Raw genomic sequence first — 19,207 nt, 5'->3', positions numbered from 1 at the left:
CATACTGTATTTCCTGTCCTCCTAAGGGGACACCGCCTTAACGTAGCACTGTCCGTTCTCTGGATCCGAAGGGCTATCCAGCGGTAGCTTAGCTACCAGAAGGGTCACCCAAACCGGACAGGCCAAAGGGGAGGAGCCAGACAAAGTGTGTCCCACCACAGCCTATCGCTCCCCCTTTCCTAACCCAAACCTGTCCTCACCATGTCATTCTCCTGTCATTTCCTGTTATATGTATAAGACCTCAACAGCGGAGAAAGAGTCTTTCGGAATGGTGAAGCTGCCGGAAGAGGCACCTCTTCTCTTTGGGTACAAAAAGAGTACAAGTAGCGACTGTACCCCAGAGTGATGGCTACAGACAGTGTCTGACTCATAGTTTGTGGCTGATTTTACACTGGGCAACCTACTGCCTATGTGGAAAGAAATGGGAAACTACCACATTACATTCCCAAGCAGTACATGGTATGGCTCACCATGTGAAAGATTGCGGAGTTAAAACTTCTCTCATTTGGATACCCGAGAGGGGAACACATTGAGAGTAGACATATTGAAAGGAAGAAAGGGACAATGACTGAATGAAAGATAAGGTTTGGTACATGGAATGCGAGGACACCACTGCCAGCGGGAAAGTTAGAGAATGCAAAACAGGAGATGAAAAGGAACAGATTAGATGCCCTTGGTTTGTGTGAAATGAGATGGGGAGAGAATGAGGAGATAGAAAGTGGAGATTATAAACTCTTTTACTCAAGGGAAATCAAGAGTGGTGAAAACAGAGTAAGAATATTGATAGGGCAAAAGCTGAAAAATAAGGTAATGAAGGTACAATATATTGATGGAAGACTGATGATGATACGACTGAAGGGTAGTTCAAAAGATTTGGTGTTAATACATGTATATATGCCAACCAGCCAGCACAGAGATGAGGAAGTGGAAGAATATTACGAGAAAATACAAGAACTCACTGAAAAAGAAAATAGAAATGCCTGCATTATCATCATGGGGGACTGGAATGCAGTGGTGGGTGAAGGAAGAGAAGATGATACAATAGGGTAATTTGGATTACGAATAAGAAATGACAGGTGAATGACTAAGTAGTTTCAGTAAAGAAAATTCATTAGCAGTGGGTAACACATTATTTGAACACCACAAAAGGAGATGTTACACATGGATATCAAATTTGAGTAGGGAAAGATATCAGATGGACTACATTCTGATACAAAAAAGGTTTAGGAACTGTTTGAAGAATGCCAAAGCTTATCCAGAAGCAGATATAAATTCAGACCACAACCTAATAGTGGAGAAATAAAAGTGAAGTTGAAAAAAGTCTGGAGAGGTAAAGCAAAAGAAAGACTAAACATAGAAAGACTCAAAGAGGTAGGAAAGGTATCAGATTCAGAAAACAGATTTATGGAAAAATGGGACAGACGTAGTGTTGATGAAAGTGTTAATGATAAATGGATAAAAATGAGGAAAGGACTCATGGACTCTGCCAAAGAAGTACTGGGAATTACAGTATCCCATAGGACCAGGAAAGAATGGATAACAGAACACATGTTGAAAAAGGTGGAGGAGTGGAGAAAGTGGAAAAATTTAGAAACTGAAGAATGCAAAAAGAGGTACAGGAAACTCAATAATGAATTAAGAAGAAAGGGAAAAATAGATGGTTTTGAACAGATGGCAAGAATATACTGAATGTCTGTATAAAGGCGATGAAATACAAAGTGAAATTAAAGTTGAAGAGGAGAAATTTGTGCCGGAAGATAGAAAGAGATTCACCATCTTGGAAGTAGAAGTAGAAAAGGTGCTGAAGGAGATGAAGAATAGGAAGGTATGTGAAATTGATGATTTCCTGCATAACTGTTGAAGAGTCTGGGAAACAAGGCAAGAAAAGAAATAGTCTACCTCTGTAATGAGATATATGACAAAGGGGAATGGCCTGAGGACTTCCTTGCAACAGGTACGATACCAATAGAGAAAAAGAGAAACACTAAAAAATGTGAAGAGCATAGGACCATCAGTCTAATGTCTCATGCAGCTAAAGTGCTGCTGAGAATGTTGAATAGGAGGCTATATGGCACACTGGATAGAGGGATTGCAGAGGAGCAGTTCGGATTTAAAAGAGGAAAAGGAACAAGAGATGCTATTGGCCTGTTAGGAACTATAGGAGAAAGATATATGGAAAAAGATAGAGAAATCTTTGCTGTTTTTATATATTTAGAAATGGCTTTTGACAGAGTTCAGTGGAACAAGCTGGTGGATATTCTGTAGAGGAAAGGTGTAGATTAGCAAGAGAGACAACTGATACAGAATCAGTATCTACACCAGAAAGTAAGGGTAAGGATTGGAAATGAAATGTCAGAAGGACGCAGCACTAGACGAGCTGTTAGACAAGGTTGTTGCCTTTCCCCACTGTTGTTTAACGCATATCTTGAAGAGATTACTGAGAAAGGCTTAGATGGGAAAAGAGGAGTATGTATTGGTGGAAAGAATAGAATGTGTAAGATTTGCTGATGACATGGTATTAGTGGCAGAAAGTGAGCAGACAGTGAATAACGTGCTGAAAGATCCGAATGAAGGTTGTGTGGAATATGGGATGCAAATAAACACAGCAAAAACAAAGAGGACAGTCATCAGTACAAGACACAGATTGTCCAATATTAAAATATGACAAGCTACCATTAGCCAAGTAAGTGCATTTAAATATCTTAGAAGAACAATAACTGAAGATCTGAGATGTCACCAGGAGGTGAAAACTTGAATTACCACAGCGAAGGAGGCATTCAACAAAAAGAGGAGACTCTTATGTGGCAAATTAGATGAAGGTCTAAGGAAAAGGTTTGGCAAATGTCTTGTCTAGAGTGTGGCACTATATGGGGCTGAAACATGGACACTGAGACAAGAGGATGAAAAAAGGTTAGAAGCATTTGAGATGTGGATGTGGAGAGGATAGGCTGGATGGAAAGAGTGAGTAATGAAAGAGTATTGGAAAGGGTTGGTAAGAGAATCATGGAACATATTTTGTGGTCATACATAATGACCTTTCTAGACTCTGAGAAGCTCATCTGCAGAAACCAGCACGGTTTTAGGAAACAGCGGTCATGCGAGACACAGTTGGCCCTCTTCGTGCATGATACCGGCTTCCAGGTTGATGTCATATTTCTTGACTTTCAAAAGGCGTTCGACTCAGTTCCGCACTGTCGCTTGCTACAAAAAGTGTGCGCTCCCGGTCTATCCATTGACATATGCGGTTGGACAGAAATTTTTCTAACAGACAGGGAGCAGTATGTTGTCCTGTTCAGAGTAACTTCAACAGAAACAAGAGTAATTTCAGGTGGGCCCCAGGGCAAAGTCCTCTGCTTTTTACGATTTACATAAATAATCTGGTTTATGGTATTGACAGCAGCCTTAGACTGTTTGCTGATGATGCTGTAGTCTACAGGAAAGTAGTATCACACAAAAGTTGTGAACAAATCAATGAGGATTTGCAGAAAATAAATGTGTGGTGTAATGACGCAGTTATCTCTCAATATTAGTAAGTGTAATCTACTGCGTATAACAAGGCGAAAATCCCCATTAATATATGAGTACAAAATAAATGATCAGTCTTTGGAAGCGGTAACATCAGTCAAGTATTTGGGCGTGACTATTCAAAATGATCTCAGATGGAATGATCAGATTACACAAGTAACGGATAAGGCAAACTCTAGATTGCAGTTTATTGGTAGAATCCTGAAGCGATGCAGTCCTTCAACAAAGGAAATAGCTTTGCTTACAATATGTTAGTTCGTCCAGTCTTAGAGTATTGTTCGTCTGTATAGGACCCTTACCAGTTGAGTCTGATTCAAGAGACTGAGAAGGTCCAAAGAAGAGCGGCAAGATTCGTGACTGGTACATTTAGCCATTGCGAGAGCGTTACAAATCACATAGAAAGTTTGAAGTGGGGCATACTCGCAGATAGATGATACGCTAAACAGAAGGGGCTGCTCTCTAAATTCCGAAATCCAATCTTCACCGAGGATGTAGAGCATATATTATTATCACCAACTTTCAAATCGCGTAATGATCATCATTCAAAGATAAGGGAAATAAGAGCTTGTATTGAAGCAATCAGACAGTAGTTTTTCCCTCGCGCAATCCGTGAGTGGAATAGAGGGGGGGATATATGACTTTGGCACGAATTGTGCCCTCCGCCACACACCACTTGGTGACTAGCAGAGTATATATGTAGATGTAGATGTAGAAAATGTCTGCTGAAGGTTATAAGAGAAAGGAAAAAGTACTGGATGGGGCATTCATTGAGAAGGGAGTGCTTCCTAGCAGATGCTTTGGAAGGACTGGTTTGTGGGAGAAGACTGAGAGGAAGAAGGAGATACAAGATGATAGATGACGTAAAGGGAAGAGGAAATTATGTAGACCTGAAGAGGATGGCAGAAGACCGGACAGCCTGGAGAACTACTATGTGAAAACCTGCCTTTTGGCAGAACACTAATGATGATGATGAATTTCCTGTAACATAAAAATTATTGTGTTTCATTAGTAATTATTTCAATATGGAAGAACTATATTTGCTTAAATTTTCATTCATTCTATACATGTTAAAAACAAGTGCTGCATATTAACTGTTTGATTGCAATGGGCTGCCAGAGTAGTCTGAGCCCACTACATCCTAAGTGCTGCTGAGTGGCACAGCAGGTCAGCACTGACGTGCCCAAGGATTAGCTGACTGCTGTTGAAGTTTTGAGACATCATTTATTTGTTTCAGAAATACTTTCCAACATACACTGAATCCTTAGTTATGAAATTTATTGAAGTATGCCAACTATTTGGAAAACAAGCACTAATGTAAAACACTACACTGTCAACTACTGTTTGTAACTTTATACCATACTCACAATAACACAGTTTTTGCCGATGTAAACGTATGAACCAACATTTGCTGCATTTACCACTGAGCGTTCACCAACAAACACATGATCACCCATGTGTATTGGGAAAAAGGCCACACTGTAATTAAAGTGGTATTTATTAGTTCACTGACTTAACAATGATTCACACACATGTATATGCTACTGTTATAAACAGATGATCAAGACATGCCAAATTTACAAAGATCTTAAAAGAATACAGAACATGTTTTCATCCTATGACAGTAGTGTTCAATATGACCAAGAAGTGAGGCCTTTTAGTGTTCAATGGCTATAACATGTGCTCATGACAATCTGTGTACCACTGAGCTCCAAATCAATTTTAACATTGTAGATATCACATACAAGACATAATATATGTCACTGATAATGAGCTGTATGCCAGAATACCATTCTGAAAATTATATGTATCTTACATGCACGTCATGGTATACAGCACACCAGGCATACAAGATTTTCATAATATGTATCATCTGGAACTAATAGTGTAAAGTAGTCAATCAGATGTCAGAACTTTGTCGCACCCTTAGTCACATATCAGTGGTATGATCTATTAAGATATTTTCCACAAATATTTTAGTTCAGTCAGTCTTCTCTCTAACAGAAAATGGTTGATGTGACCCTTATATTAACTTATTTTTGACAAATCTATCACTCCTTTATTGTCACGCAAAAGATGGATAGCACCATCTTCAAAAAATGGAGATGAACTCATTAATCTTTGCAGTTATAATGCCTTTAGACATGATGAAGTCAATGCCAGGTGCTGAAAGAACTACTGTTTGTTGTTCCTGGCTGATCCAGAACATGACTGCTCCATATTATGTTGCATATTTTTCATCTTCAGAATCTTCTGCCCAATCTACATCATAATATTTAACCATGTGGAGGTCATCTTCTTTCATGACATGTTCTTTCATGTCTTTGATCACTTTGAGATAATCCCAAATCATCTACACTGCTCACCATACCAGGATTATTACTGGATGGACTTATAGCAACAGCATATACACAAGATTCAGTCTGGTCACAGAACTGTGCATGTCTGAGATTACAAACAGGTTCCTATAAAGAAGATTCCTCATTGCTCCTCTTTGCTCTTCAGTTTTAAAACCAAATCAATGGGCAAGGGGTTGATTTTTGCATTGTGGTACTGAGATAAAATTACAGTATTTCATCCTGTGCTTACCCAGAATTTGCTTCACATAATGAGCCCTCTCTCATAATGTCTTAGCAGGTTCCAATTTCCCCAGGATCCACAAATTCGAATTTTTCATCCAGCTTCTCTTGAAAACTGTTCTCCTGTTAGGAATCATTAAAAAAAGTCTGTGTCAACTGCAGTGTGGACATTTTCTTTGTTCAATTTCCATTATAAACACAAGGATCTGCACTTGATATCTTGAAATTCAGAGTTATCAGTATTATGTCCAGCATTAAGACTCCAGCAACGGCCTCCTCGGTTCAAACCACAAATTACCTTTTTCAGTATGTAGTCACTTATATCTTTAATTCTTTTGGTAATTAAACTGAATTCCATAATTTTCCCAAGAGCGTGCAGCTCTACTGTATGGTTAAAAAATGATAGCGTCCTATTGGCTACAATATTCCTGAGGTAAAATATTTTCCAAATTGTATCTCCATGTGGGGACTACTCAGGAAGTCACTATCAACAAAAGCAAAACTGGCATTCTACGGGTTGGAGCATGAACTCTTGGATCCCTTAGTCGGGCAGGTAGGCTAGAAAATTTAAAAAATAAAATGGATAAATTGAAGTTAATAAGACTTCTGGTCCAGTGTGTACATGGTTACAAACACAAAATCTGACAGGGGTAATGCTGGAGTAGGTCTAATGATGAATAACAAAGCAGGAATATGGGTAAACTCCTATGAACAGCAAAGTCAATGCATTATTGTAGCCAAGTCAGACATGAAGCCAACACCCACAACAGAAGTAAGAGTTTATATGCCGATTATATCCCCAGATTATGAAGAAATAGAAAGAATGTATGATCAGGTAAAAGAAATTATTTAGATAGTTAAGAGGAAGGAAGATTTATTTGTGCTGGGGAAATGGAATTCGATAGTTGGAAGAGGAAGAGAAGGACAGATAGTAGAAGTACATGGACTGAGCGCTTGAAATGAAGGAGGAAGCCACCTAATAGAATTTTACACATCACTGACAATTGGATCAAGGACCATTAAATAATACTGCATTTAAGGAAGGGCCTGGAGGGGTGGGAAGCTTTCAGATTGATTATATAATGCTAAGGTAGAGATTTCAGAACCAGATTTTACACTGTAGGACATTGCCAGGAGCAGATGTGGACTCTGACCACAATTTACTTGTTATGAACTGCAGATTAAAACTGAAGAAATTGCAAAAAGATACAAATTATAAGGAGATGGGACCCTGATAAACTGACAGAACCAGAGATTACTGAGAGTTTCAAAAGGAACATTAGGCAACATTTGACTGAAATAGGGGAAAGGACTAAAGCAGAAGAGGAATGGGTAGTTTTGAGAGCTGAAACTGTGAAGGCAGCAGAGGTTTACAAACATAAAGAGAGAAGGCCTAGTAGAAAGCTTCGTTATTATAGGATTTAAATAACAAAAGAGAAAAATATAAAAATGCAGCAAATTAAGCAGGCTAGAGGAAAGATGCAAAACTATAGAAACATTTATAACTTGGAGAAAGATAGATAGCACCTATAGCAAAATTACAGAGTCCTTTGGAAAAAAGAGATGCAGCTGTATGAATATCAACAGCTCAGACTGAAAACCAGTACAAAGCAAAGAAGGGAAAGCTGAAAAGTGGAAGGAATATATAGACAGCCTATACCAGGGAAATGAACTTGAGGGCAATTTTATAGAAAGGGAAGAGGAAGCAGATAAAGATGAGATGGGAGAAATGTACTACAAGAATAATGTAATAGAACACTGAAAGATAGATGGAGGGCTAACCATGACAAAACTTTTCTTCCTGGGGTGCAAAATTTATAGACAAAATACCCTCACAGACTTAAAGAGGAATGTAATAATTCCAACTCCAAAGAAGTCAGATGCTGACAGGTATGAATATTACCGAACTATCAGTTTAATATGTCATGGTCGCAAAATACTAACATTATTCTTTACAGAAAAGGAAAAAAAAACTGGTAGAAGCTGATCTCAAGGAAGATAAATCTGGATTCAGGAGAAATATAGGAACACGCAAGGCAATACTGACCCTACAGCTTCTCTTAGAAGATAGGTTAAGGAAAGGCAAGCCTAATTTTCTAGCATTGGACAATGCTGACTGGAATCAGTATGTTTAGATTAGATTAGTACTTGCTCCATAGATCACGAATAAGACACTTCGTAATGATGTGGAACGTGTCAGGTTAATAAAAGGTGTCTATACAAGATATTACATTACACAAACTATTACAATACACTCAATTTTTTTTTGTGGGGGTACATGACACTTAATATTATTAATTTTTTTGTGAGAGGTGGGGAAATTACCCACTTACTATATCCAAAAATTCATCTAATGAGTAGAAGGAGTTGCCATTAAGAAATTCTTTTAATTTCCTTTTAAATGCTATATGGCTATCTGTCAGACTTTTGATGCTATTAGGTAAGTGACCAAAGACATTTGTGGCAGCATAATTTACCCCCTTCGGAGCCAAAGTTAGATTTAACCTTGAATAGTGAAGATCATCCTTTCTCCTAGAGTTGTAACCATGTACACTGCTATTACTTTTGAATTTTTAGATTTGTTAATAACAAATTTCATACGTGAATATATATATATATATTGTGAGGCTACAGTGAAGATTTCTAGCTCTTTAAATAAGTGTCTGCAGAATGATCTTGGATGAGCTCCAATAATTATACTGATTACACGCTTTTGTGCAATGAACACTCTTTTACTCAATGATGAGTTACCCCAGAATATGATGCCATACGAAAGCAGAGAATGAAAATAGGCGTGGTAAGCTAATTTACTCAGATGTATATCGCCAAAATTTGCAATGACCCTAATAGCATAAGTAGCTGAACTCAAACGTTTCAGCAGATCCTCAGTGTGTTTTTTCCAGTTCAACCCCTCATCAATGCATACACCTATAAATTTTGAATATTCTACCTTAGCTACCGATTTCTGATCGAAGTCTATATTTATTAATGGTGTCATTCCATTTACTGTGTGGAACTGTATATATCGTTGGTTGTTTGGTTGGTTCATTTGGGGGAGGGGACCAAAAACTGATTGGAATACTCTCTTTGTAATTCTAAAGGTGGCAGGGGTAAAACACACAGGGAGAGAAAGGCTGTATACAACCTCACAGAAACCAGTTGGCAGTCATGAGAGTTGAAGGGCATGAAAGGAAACCAGTGGTTGAGGGTAGAGAAGGGAGTGAGACAGCTGTAGCCTATCTCTAATGTTATTCAATCTGTACACTGAGCAAGCTACAGGAATCCAAAGAAAAATATGGAGAAGAAATTAATGTTCAAGGAGATGAAATAAAAACTATGAGATTTGCCAGTCACATTGTAATTCTGTGAGAGGTATCAAAAAACTTGCAAGAGCATTTGAATGGAATGGACAGTGTCTTGAAAGGAGTATATAAGATAAACCTCAACAAATGCAAAACAGGGGTAATGGATTGTAGTCAAATCAAATCAGGCATTGCAATGGAATTAAATTAGGAAATGAGACATTAAAAGTAATAGATGAACTCTGCTATGTGGGCAGGAATCATCAATTTAGTGTTGAATGGAAATGTGGTGGGTAATAATTACGGATGGCGCCCAAGAAATGAATACAGCAACAAGGTTCAAATGAATGTAGATTGCAGTAGTTGCTTACATAGGATATAATAGGAGCTTGGAGAGAAGCATAAAATCAGTCTTTGGACTGCAGACCACAACAACAACAATTTTCATCAGCAAAGTAACCATAAAGAATTGTAGTAGTTACATGCTAACAATCAATATCTAAATCATATCTTATAGCAAGTCCAAACAATCTGAGTAAATTATACATTATCATTGGTGCATAGGTTTCATCAGATGCTAAACCTTTCTTTCATCCACTTTCTTTGTTGATAAGATCCACTTTACACTATATAGCATATAACATGTCTTTGAAATCTTTCTTGGTTTTGAAAAATCAATCTGGCATTGATTGCGTCCCTTCTTTCATATGCTCAGTTTTCTACATTTGACACTAATTACTCATGTATTGCTTGAAGCCATTTGTCAGAATCTTCCAACTGTAAAGCTTCATCCAGTATCTATGAATCAAAGGCAGACAAATCACTAGAATAAAAAATTTTAAAAAAATAAAACCTACTCATCCCTTTTCAAAGATGTTCACAGTGACTAAATTAGCTGAGGTGACTCAACATTTTTACTATCTGAATTCTTCTATGTTGAAACTACCTGACAGATTAAAACTGTGTGCTGAACTGAGACTTGAACTTGATGATGATGACGAGTATTTTAGGTGAGGAGCAAGCAACATCTTTGTCATCAGTGCCCTGACAAAACATCAGCATGCCAATCTCATGGGTGGGGACAAAGGCTATTTATAATGTATTAAAATCTGTCTCCCTTCCCAACCAATTTAGGGATGAGGCCTGACAGTTCACAAAACGTTACCACTCTTGTAACACTGGAATCAATATTGGTGAGGATGGTGAGGAGATCTCCATCAAGATTGAGGGCTGCCCTGATATCAGTATATAAGGCACACATCACCAAAATATGCTGAACTCAAAGTGGCATGCCACAAACCTCACCTCCCACTGCAGGAGGAAGCCACGCGTTAAAGGGCTATGTCCTATGTGCAGCCTGGTAAGCAGAACCTCCTTCCAGCGGTGAGGCTGATATGAAGTATGCCATGCCCGTGTGGTCGATTTGAGTGACCACAGTCTGTTTTCTGTCATCTTAAACCATTCAGTCTCCCACTGATGCATGATGTGTCTGTCAGACAATGAGATCACAGCATGAATGGGATGGGGCACTGACAGACACCACCATCCCGACATAATTCCTTGGCTGCTTTGTCAGCCATGTCGTTTCTCTGTATCCCAATGTGGACAGGTACCCAGCAAAAGATCACCCCTTGCCACAGTGTTGGAGCCACTCTAAGGAGTCACGGATGAGCTGAATCAACTAGTGTACTGGATACATCTGGTGAAGTGCTTGTAGTGCACTAAGCAAGTCGAAACAGACAAGAAACCTTATATGGTGATGTCTGAATCCTCTCCAGTGTCACCATAATGCCTTATAGCTCTGCATCATAATTTGTAAACTGTTCCGGAAGACACACTGTCAGGAAAAACAGTGGAACAACCGAGGACATTCTCTTGCTGGGATCCATCTGTATAAACAATGATAAAACTGTGGTACCTACCTAAAATGGAAGAAAACAAAGTTGTAAACATGAAATCTGGAGTATACGTTTTCTTGTATCACATCAAGATTAAAATCACTTTGGGCTCTGAAGACATCAAGGCAGCAACTTGTTCCATTCCTGGCTGTGTATTCAGAGGTCTGATAGATCTGGATCTTTTAGACAGACAGCAGCACTTATCCTGAATGGCTTCGTCGCATGGGGCCGATTCCTGAACTGCCATTCAAAGCTGGGTTGGCCCACTGCACCAAATGCCAATGACTGAGATGATGCTGATATTTTCAGTGCTTATGTGCCAAAAGGATATGTTGCCAAATCCTGAGTGGTAGTCCACCAGCCTCCGCACACTGACTCTGAACATCACTGGTCCAAAAGGCTCCAGTTGATATCGAAATGCCCTCACGGTGGATAGCGTCTAACATCTTGAGGTAGGAAGTACAGGCTGATCAATAGACCACACTGTCATAATCTAAACTGATCGAACAGATGCCCTATAAAACTGAGGAGACCAGACCCATCACCATGCTTTTCCGTTAAGGTATTTCAAAATATTCAATAACTGAAAGCCCTTTGTTCATAGGTCTTTCAGGTGTGAGCCAAGTTTATTTTGAGTCAAATAATAAACCCAAAAAGCGACCAGTTTACTGAAAATGTAAAATATTATCCCCCTTTGTGAATACTAGTCAGTTAAAACTTCAACAAGCATGGTTAAAACTGACACGCATAGTCTCCTCCGGGGAGAACCGTAAACCAGTTGTTTTGGCCCAGATTTCCAGCCTCTTGATGGTCAGCTGTAGCTCCCTCGTCATCACTGTAAGATTGGAGGAAGAGTAGAAGATTGCAAAGTCAACCACAAAAAAAAGAGCATTTGACAGGGCTTCTAACTGCAGACAAAATGCCTTGATAACAATGGCAAACAATATGACACTTAGTATGCTGCCTTGGCGGACCCCATTCTCTTGAACATAGCTGTCAGAGAAAGCATTACCAATGCAATATCGAAAGCGCCAGTCCTTGAGGAAGGATGGGATAAGAAGTGGCAGATGTCCACGTAGTCCCTATTAATTAAGTTGGTGAAGGATGTTGTACCTCCAAGTGGTACTGTATGCTTTTTCGAGTCAAAAACCACACAAACCAAATGGTTTTGGCATAAGAAGGACTCCTGTATCGCCGTCTCCAGTAGAATCTTTGTCATGGGTGGAATGCAAGGAACATAGAATAAAAAAGGTATGCCAGATTGGCTTAGTGTGCTCTCATTGGTCAGCGACCTGTTACGTCACCCGGCAACCAGACGGCAGCAGTCTCCGTTTGTAGAATATGAGAGATTGCAAAATAACTGTTTTCACGTCTCTTCTCATATAACTTAAAGTTTCGCACTCACAGGGTTGAACACACTTCATGTTAATATTTTATACAAGGTTTACGAAAGAAATACATTAAATATTAGTAGCAATGATGATATATCGCCACGCAAAACTAGTGGCCGATGTTCGCATCTGCATTCATGCTCGTTTTTTAGGCATCTGACTACTGTAAATGTTTTACAGTTGGGTACTGCCTATTTTACACATGTTTTTGTACATAAAAAGATAGTAATCTTCGAACTTACCTTACAAAGCTGATGCAGAAGCTATGTCGAAGATGCTGAAGGCAACGCTGACCAGAGCCGATTCTTCCTTGCCGAATTCCGTTTCATTGCATCAATTTTGGCTCTTTTGATTAAATGTCTAGTCCGTATAAAAGTTCTTGTTCTGACATATAACTGAACTATTTTGCTATTAAGTTTGGGAAATTTCGCACTTATATGATCTGCTAAGGTTGCCATCACTCTATTACAATGAGAAATATTTGAGCCATGAAAAGCAGCAAATATAATTTCAAACTCACGTGTTTTAGCAAACCAGTCAGTAGAGGGAGAAATGAGGCCCCCTTTTGAAATAATAGTAATCCAGTCTTGCTTCAGACTTAATTCTGTATCAACAACACACTGCCCTGCTAGATTTCCCAAAGAACTGTCAATGTTTTTGCACTTGAATGCTATATATCCTGCTAGATATTTTAAAACATCATCATTCACGTCTTCACTGGTACACACTGAATCACTGAGCTCGAAATCTAAGAGCAACTTTTCGTCATCTGTAGCGACATCAAATGATTTATCAGTTACTCTTATACATAATTCACTCGAGAGAAAACGTGCAAAATCTTCCCCAGTTTCATCAGCTGGTGTCAGGTAGTTTTCAGAAGCAGAATTCTCATTTCTGTCCTCTGAAGTTGAAGCACCAGAAGACAAAGGTGTTTCACTTGCACTTCCAGTCAGTATAAACAAATTCTGTTTTTGACCTCGAAAGGAGTGGGATTGTTGTAGAAGACACCAAGGCCACGGATTCTGGAAAAGAAATTTTCCAGACAATCTTGATTAAGTCTGGCTGTCAACATATAAGTAGCTCTGGAATTTTTCATATCATTGTGAAGTTCAAAAAGTGAATTTATTGATATAATGAATCCCTTCTGAAATGGGAGAAGACTGTTTCTTTTTCCTACTCGCATATTAGAACACATTTCAAGAAATCTTTTCAGAGAGTTTTCCTGACTTCTGATATTAAACCCGTAACCACTTCTAAGGGGAGCTTTCTCATCTTGAGAGTATCTCGAATTCAGCACAACAAAAACATCGTTCACGAGATCAATGAAGCTTCCTTCGCGATCTTCAAGCAGAACATATCTCACAGCTTGGGCAGTGCGACGTGAAAATATCTGTGCAGCCCTTTGGACATTCTGACGATCATGTCCACTAAGATTAAGATGAACCTCCGATATGTGGTGATTGATTGAAAGATCGCCTTCCTGATGTCGAAGAAAATCTTCTATAACCATTTTTGTAATCACAGTACCATCAGGCAAAGTGATTCCGTCATCAATAAAATGATTTCTTAATAACTTAAGCAAATGTGTAACATCAAAAATAACCCAGACTTTTCTGCTATGATCAACAGGGTTTGAAAAGAATGTCTTGGATGTAGACACACCAAGTTGCTTCAACACATACATATTTTTTGGTCCCATGTCACACGTAACAGCTACGATACGGAGTCCTGCTGTTTCAACTTCTTTTATGACATTCTGCAACAAATCACTAGACATTGCAACATCAAAGTCATAATACACTGGCTGCTTCCATTTTGAAAACAAACTGCGAACCGTGACGACTTGGACATTGTTGTGTGGTCCAAGTACTACATCGTCGGACGAATCGTAAGTCACACGACCGTCAATGCTCATCTCGTCGAAGCTTAGGACACCAATCGCCTCTAATGATGTGAACATTTCTGACCTACCTTTAATTATCTACAAAACTGGTTTTAAAATACCTTGTTGGCACTTGAACTGTTTCGTACATGTCTGGAGTGTTGACCTGCAGGGAAAAGGATAATTCTTCCTCCTCAGGTAGGCATATGCTTTAGGAGACAAAGCTCTCAATGTGAGAGCATTTGCAATGTCCTCTGAGCAACACTTTACTTGCTTCCTCTTCTTTAACAGACAACGAATTTGTCCTGGTGTGAAACACTGAGAAAGTGTACTTCTCACATCCGAGTATACACATTTCTGCTTCTTAGTGTGAGACACATTACGTTTTATAGATGTAGCTTGCTTTATAACTTCTTTCATGGACTTAATTCTTTGTTCCAGTCGAACATTTTTAATCTTCAAACTAACCAATTCTTTCTTCAGTGCTTGAATTTCCTGGTCTTTAAGTGAAATTAGCGGATCAGTAAAAACGTCTGTGTTGCTGGATTTGTCCAGCTTACTTTTCTTGGGAGATAAAGTTTTCAATGTTGAGAGAGCTCTTTTTTTACTGTTCTAGTGTCACAGTGATGTTCTCTCTCTGTTAGAACACTACCGGTAACATTCGCGGTGCTGGGACCTGGAACTTCGAATACATTTCCGTGCCAGTTTGGTAGTTTTAGAGACGGAACAGCATTATCCTGTAGCAGTTTCCATGTAGGTAGACCTAACAATTCATTCTGCAAGTCTCGTTTGTAATCGCTTTCACAAAAATGTTCTGAACAAACTCTTGCATTATTAACATTAATTTTGTCCTCTCGTTTACAACGAGCAATCCACTTACGCTGTAGTTCAACATTTTTTGGAAAACGATGATAAATTACGCCTTCAGTCTTACGTCCACTATTACGACATTCAGCAACCTCACAATACGACGTATTTATAGAATTACATACAAACTAACGTGTAACACGAACTCACATACACGCCTTCGATAGAAACACTGAGCGGCACCGTTGTAAACAAACTGCAGTAGCTGCCAGGTGACGTCACAGCTCGAGATTCATCATGGCGGATAAAGGAGTGGGAGGTTGCATTTGCACTCCCGTGGGTGGAATGGTAGTGTCTGAAACCATACTGGGAGTGGCTCACGTAACCTCAGAATTCTAGCAGCCAGACGAGGCAGTGGTTGACCATGCGTTCAAGAGTCTTATCCATACAAGTGGTAATGGCTTCACTCCGGTAACTGTTAGGGGTGCTAAGGCCCTTGCGTGATTTCCATAATGAAATTAATATTGCCTCCTTCCAGGTAGTGGGGTATTGTCCTCAACCAGATCTGACTGAAATGAGAGGCGCTATCCTTTCACTTCAGGGCACAGATGACAGAGCATGGCATACTGAATCTCATCAGGTCCTGGAGCAGTGTCTCTGGCTGCTGACAGAGCTGTTTCCAGTTCCCACATGGAGAATGGAAGGTTGTAGACTTCATTATGTGAGAAGAAATGGAGCTTCCTCATCTCCACTGTGCTACAACACCTGAAACATAGGAGCTTGGCTGGGCAACTTAGTGACTGTAAAAAAAGTGTTCAGCTAAAACCTGAGCCATATCTTAGGTGTGTCCGCCAAGACTCCATTTCTCAACAAGGCTGTAAGGGGACGCGTACTGCCCTTGTCTGAAATCCCCAAAATTGCGCAGTGGAAATGGATCAATTAATGGAAGTCATTAATTCCTTCCAGAAACATGTCTTCCATTCTTTTATCACTTGCCTCCCATGTGCTCTCCCATATCTGAAGGCAGGAAGGTTTTCTGTAGTTGGATGGTGTTTGAAGTTCCGTAGAGCTGTTCGTCTGGCTCTGACTTCAAATCAACAGTCATCATTCCGCCAAGGTACAGGTCGTCTTCTGAGATGGTTGCTAGGCTTGGGGTGGACTCTTGTTGCAGCCCATTGGATCTCACAAGTGATATGGGCCACCATGTCCTATGCACAATCCTTTTGTTAAAAAAATAATCTGTCAACTATACAGCAACCAATTTGCCCTTTAAACCATCCATCTTCATGGTCTCCTATCGACCACTATCCGAGCTGGCAGACGGATCCACACTGGGAAGTGGTCACTAGAATGTAAATCTGTAGCCACTTACCACTGAACCATGTCTGCAATAGCTGGGGAGCAAAAACAAAGGTCTAAGGCCATAAAAATCTCTTTAGCTGTGGAAAAGTTGTCAGCTGATCTGAACTCAAAAGGTAGATATTCTCAGAATGGAAGAGTCACTCGATAATATGACTCCTGGAGCAAGTGACAGCTGAGCCCCACAACACATTGTGTGTGCTGAAGTCCCCCACAAGGAGGAATGGGTGTGGGAGTGCCCAAAAGTATCATCAGGTGGAAGATGTAAGGAATGCATTGTGGCGTTAGAACTTTCGTGGCAACTGCTTGCATGGCAATTGTAAGATGTATAGGAGACTAGTGGCATCTGTCTTCAATGAAAACAGCCATTCCACCTTTAGCCCTGTCTCCTGTAATATTGTCCCTCCTGTAAGGCTGGTGACCCTTTGATGTAGATGTGTTGGTGACTTTAAAATGAGTTTTTTTGTACGTTTTCTCCTGGACCAGGACCCGTAATTCTTCCAAATGTTATCGGTATCCATTTAAATTCCACTGCAACACAGAAGTCCTGTGAGACTACTGATTGTTTTTTATTTTTCCAGTCTTTGATCACAATATCAATTCTTTAGACGATGACCAGTTTCAGTCCGTAATGATCATCCTCAGATCTGCAATATACAAATACATACACCTTGTGAGCAGTGTGTCTTTCAACATAACACAGCAATACGTATCACAATATACTATCATACAACCAGGGAAATGTACAGATAAAATACAGTAAAACGGACCTTTTTCACACCATGTCCTAAAGCGATAAGGCCATAATGGCATCGACAAAACATAGAATCAGTACAGCATCGTCACATATATCTAAAATTAACGTGTAGAGTAGGCCACATCGTCCACACAGTCATTATTGCAATTGGCTACTGAAGTACAATAGCTACCAGAAATCTGTTTGCCTACATTCTTCCTAGATGTCGCTACTGTGGGCTTAGATGTAGTCATCATTTACGCAAAAAAAAACATAATCTGATACAAACACTTAAGGTAAAATACATGTAGCAGACTTATAAAATTGATAACTATCATGGAAACCAATTGCAATACATTAAAAGACGAATACAGTTACCCATATAAAATTATTAAACGGAAATATATGAAGAGAACAGGACTGATCTTTTTTTATGGTGAATATATGGTCAACAATTAATATACATAATACATTGCCTGTAGCAACCTGTAAATTGCCTATGAAAGCTAAAATGTCTATATGACAGCTGAAAAAAGGACAGATCAATGATCAGCGCCCTCTGTTGGGTCGGCCGCCAGGCTGTTATGTAGACGTGCACCGATCTTAAGAACTTAACCACTAGAGGGCTTTACATAAAACGTGATATGTCTCCCACAGAAAACGTTTAAACAACATATTAACAGTCATTAAATAAAATTATATAGTCTGGCTATACATTCCATGAATAGGTAGCATAATCAGTTACAGAATTAGAGCGACTAATGTATGGAAGTAAGGCAAATGCCTACTGTTATCGACATGAATCATCAAGTAAGGCTAGGTATAATACGTGAGGCATTATTTGGTTATCGTAGTACATTATCACACAACACAAAGTAGGCGTTGGGCACAAAATTGCTTTGTCCATTGAGTACCCTAGTGGAGTCATGCTTTTTGACTTTGTAAATCTCCATTTCCTCCAACAAGCTGAGGGCGCAACCCTTCTCTGCCCTATGTAGAATACGCATACAACTCTCGATATTGCCTACAGTGTGGCCGGTTTCCGCCAAATGCATTCCCAATGCAGTTTTGTTATGTGCCTGGAAATGCTCCCTGAATCTAATTTTACCTAGCCTTACTTGATGATTCATGTCGAGAACAGTAGGTATTTGCCTTACTTCCACACATTAGTCGCTCTAATCCTGTAACTGATTATGCTACCTATTCATGGAATGTATAGCCAGTGTGTGTGTGTGTCTATATATATATATATATATATATATATATATATATATATATATATGAATATAATAGAGGGAAATGTGTGTCTATCGACCTGCCAGCGCTTTTGTTGGGTAAGTCTCATCATCTTTCTTTTTAAATATATATATATATATATATATATATATATATATATATATGGTTATAATAGAAGGAAACATTCCATGAAGGAAAAATATACCTAAAAACAAAGAAGATGTGACTTACCAAATGAAAGTGCTGGCAGGTCGACAGACACACAAACGAACACAAACATACACACAAAATTCAAGCTTTCGCAACAAACTGTTGCCTCATCAGGAAAGAGGGAAGGAGAGGGAAAGACGAAAGGATGTGGGTTTTAAGGGAGAGGGTAAGGAGTCATTCCAGTCCCGGGAGCGGAAAGACTTACCTTATGGGGAAAAAAGGACGGGTATACACTCGCACACACACACATATCCATCCACACATATACAGACACAAGCAGACATA

The 19,207-nt window shown here is 39.3% G+C and overlaps 1 protein-coding gene across 1 annotated transcript in view; it reads right to left on the bottom strand.

The window, feature by feature from the left end:
- LOC126092629 (dynactin subunit 5) overlaps positions 1-19,207 on the bottom strand; it is a 54,266-nt gene that overhangs the window by 6,728 nt on the left and 28,331 nt on the right. Inside the window, exon 3 of the mRNA XM_049908354.1 lies at positions 4,890-5,001. Within this exon, the coding sequence (XP_049764311.1) occupies positions 4,890-5,001 (112 nt within the window). The remainder of the gene's footprint in view (positions 1-4,889; positions 5,002-19,207) is intronic.

This window comes from Schistocerca cancellata, chromosome 1, assembly GCF_023864275.1.
Source record: "Schistocerca cancellata isolate TAMUIC-IGC-003103 chromosome 1, iqSchCanc2.1, whole genome shotgun sequence".
NCBI lineage: Eukaryota > Metazoa > Arthropoda > Insecta > Orthoptera > Acrididae > Schistocerca > Schistocerca cancellata.
The sequence above is the reverse complement of the archived record's forward strand: the minus strand, read 5'-3'. Positions and strand labels throughout refer to the sequence as shown.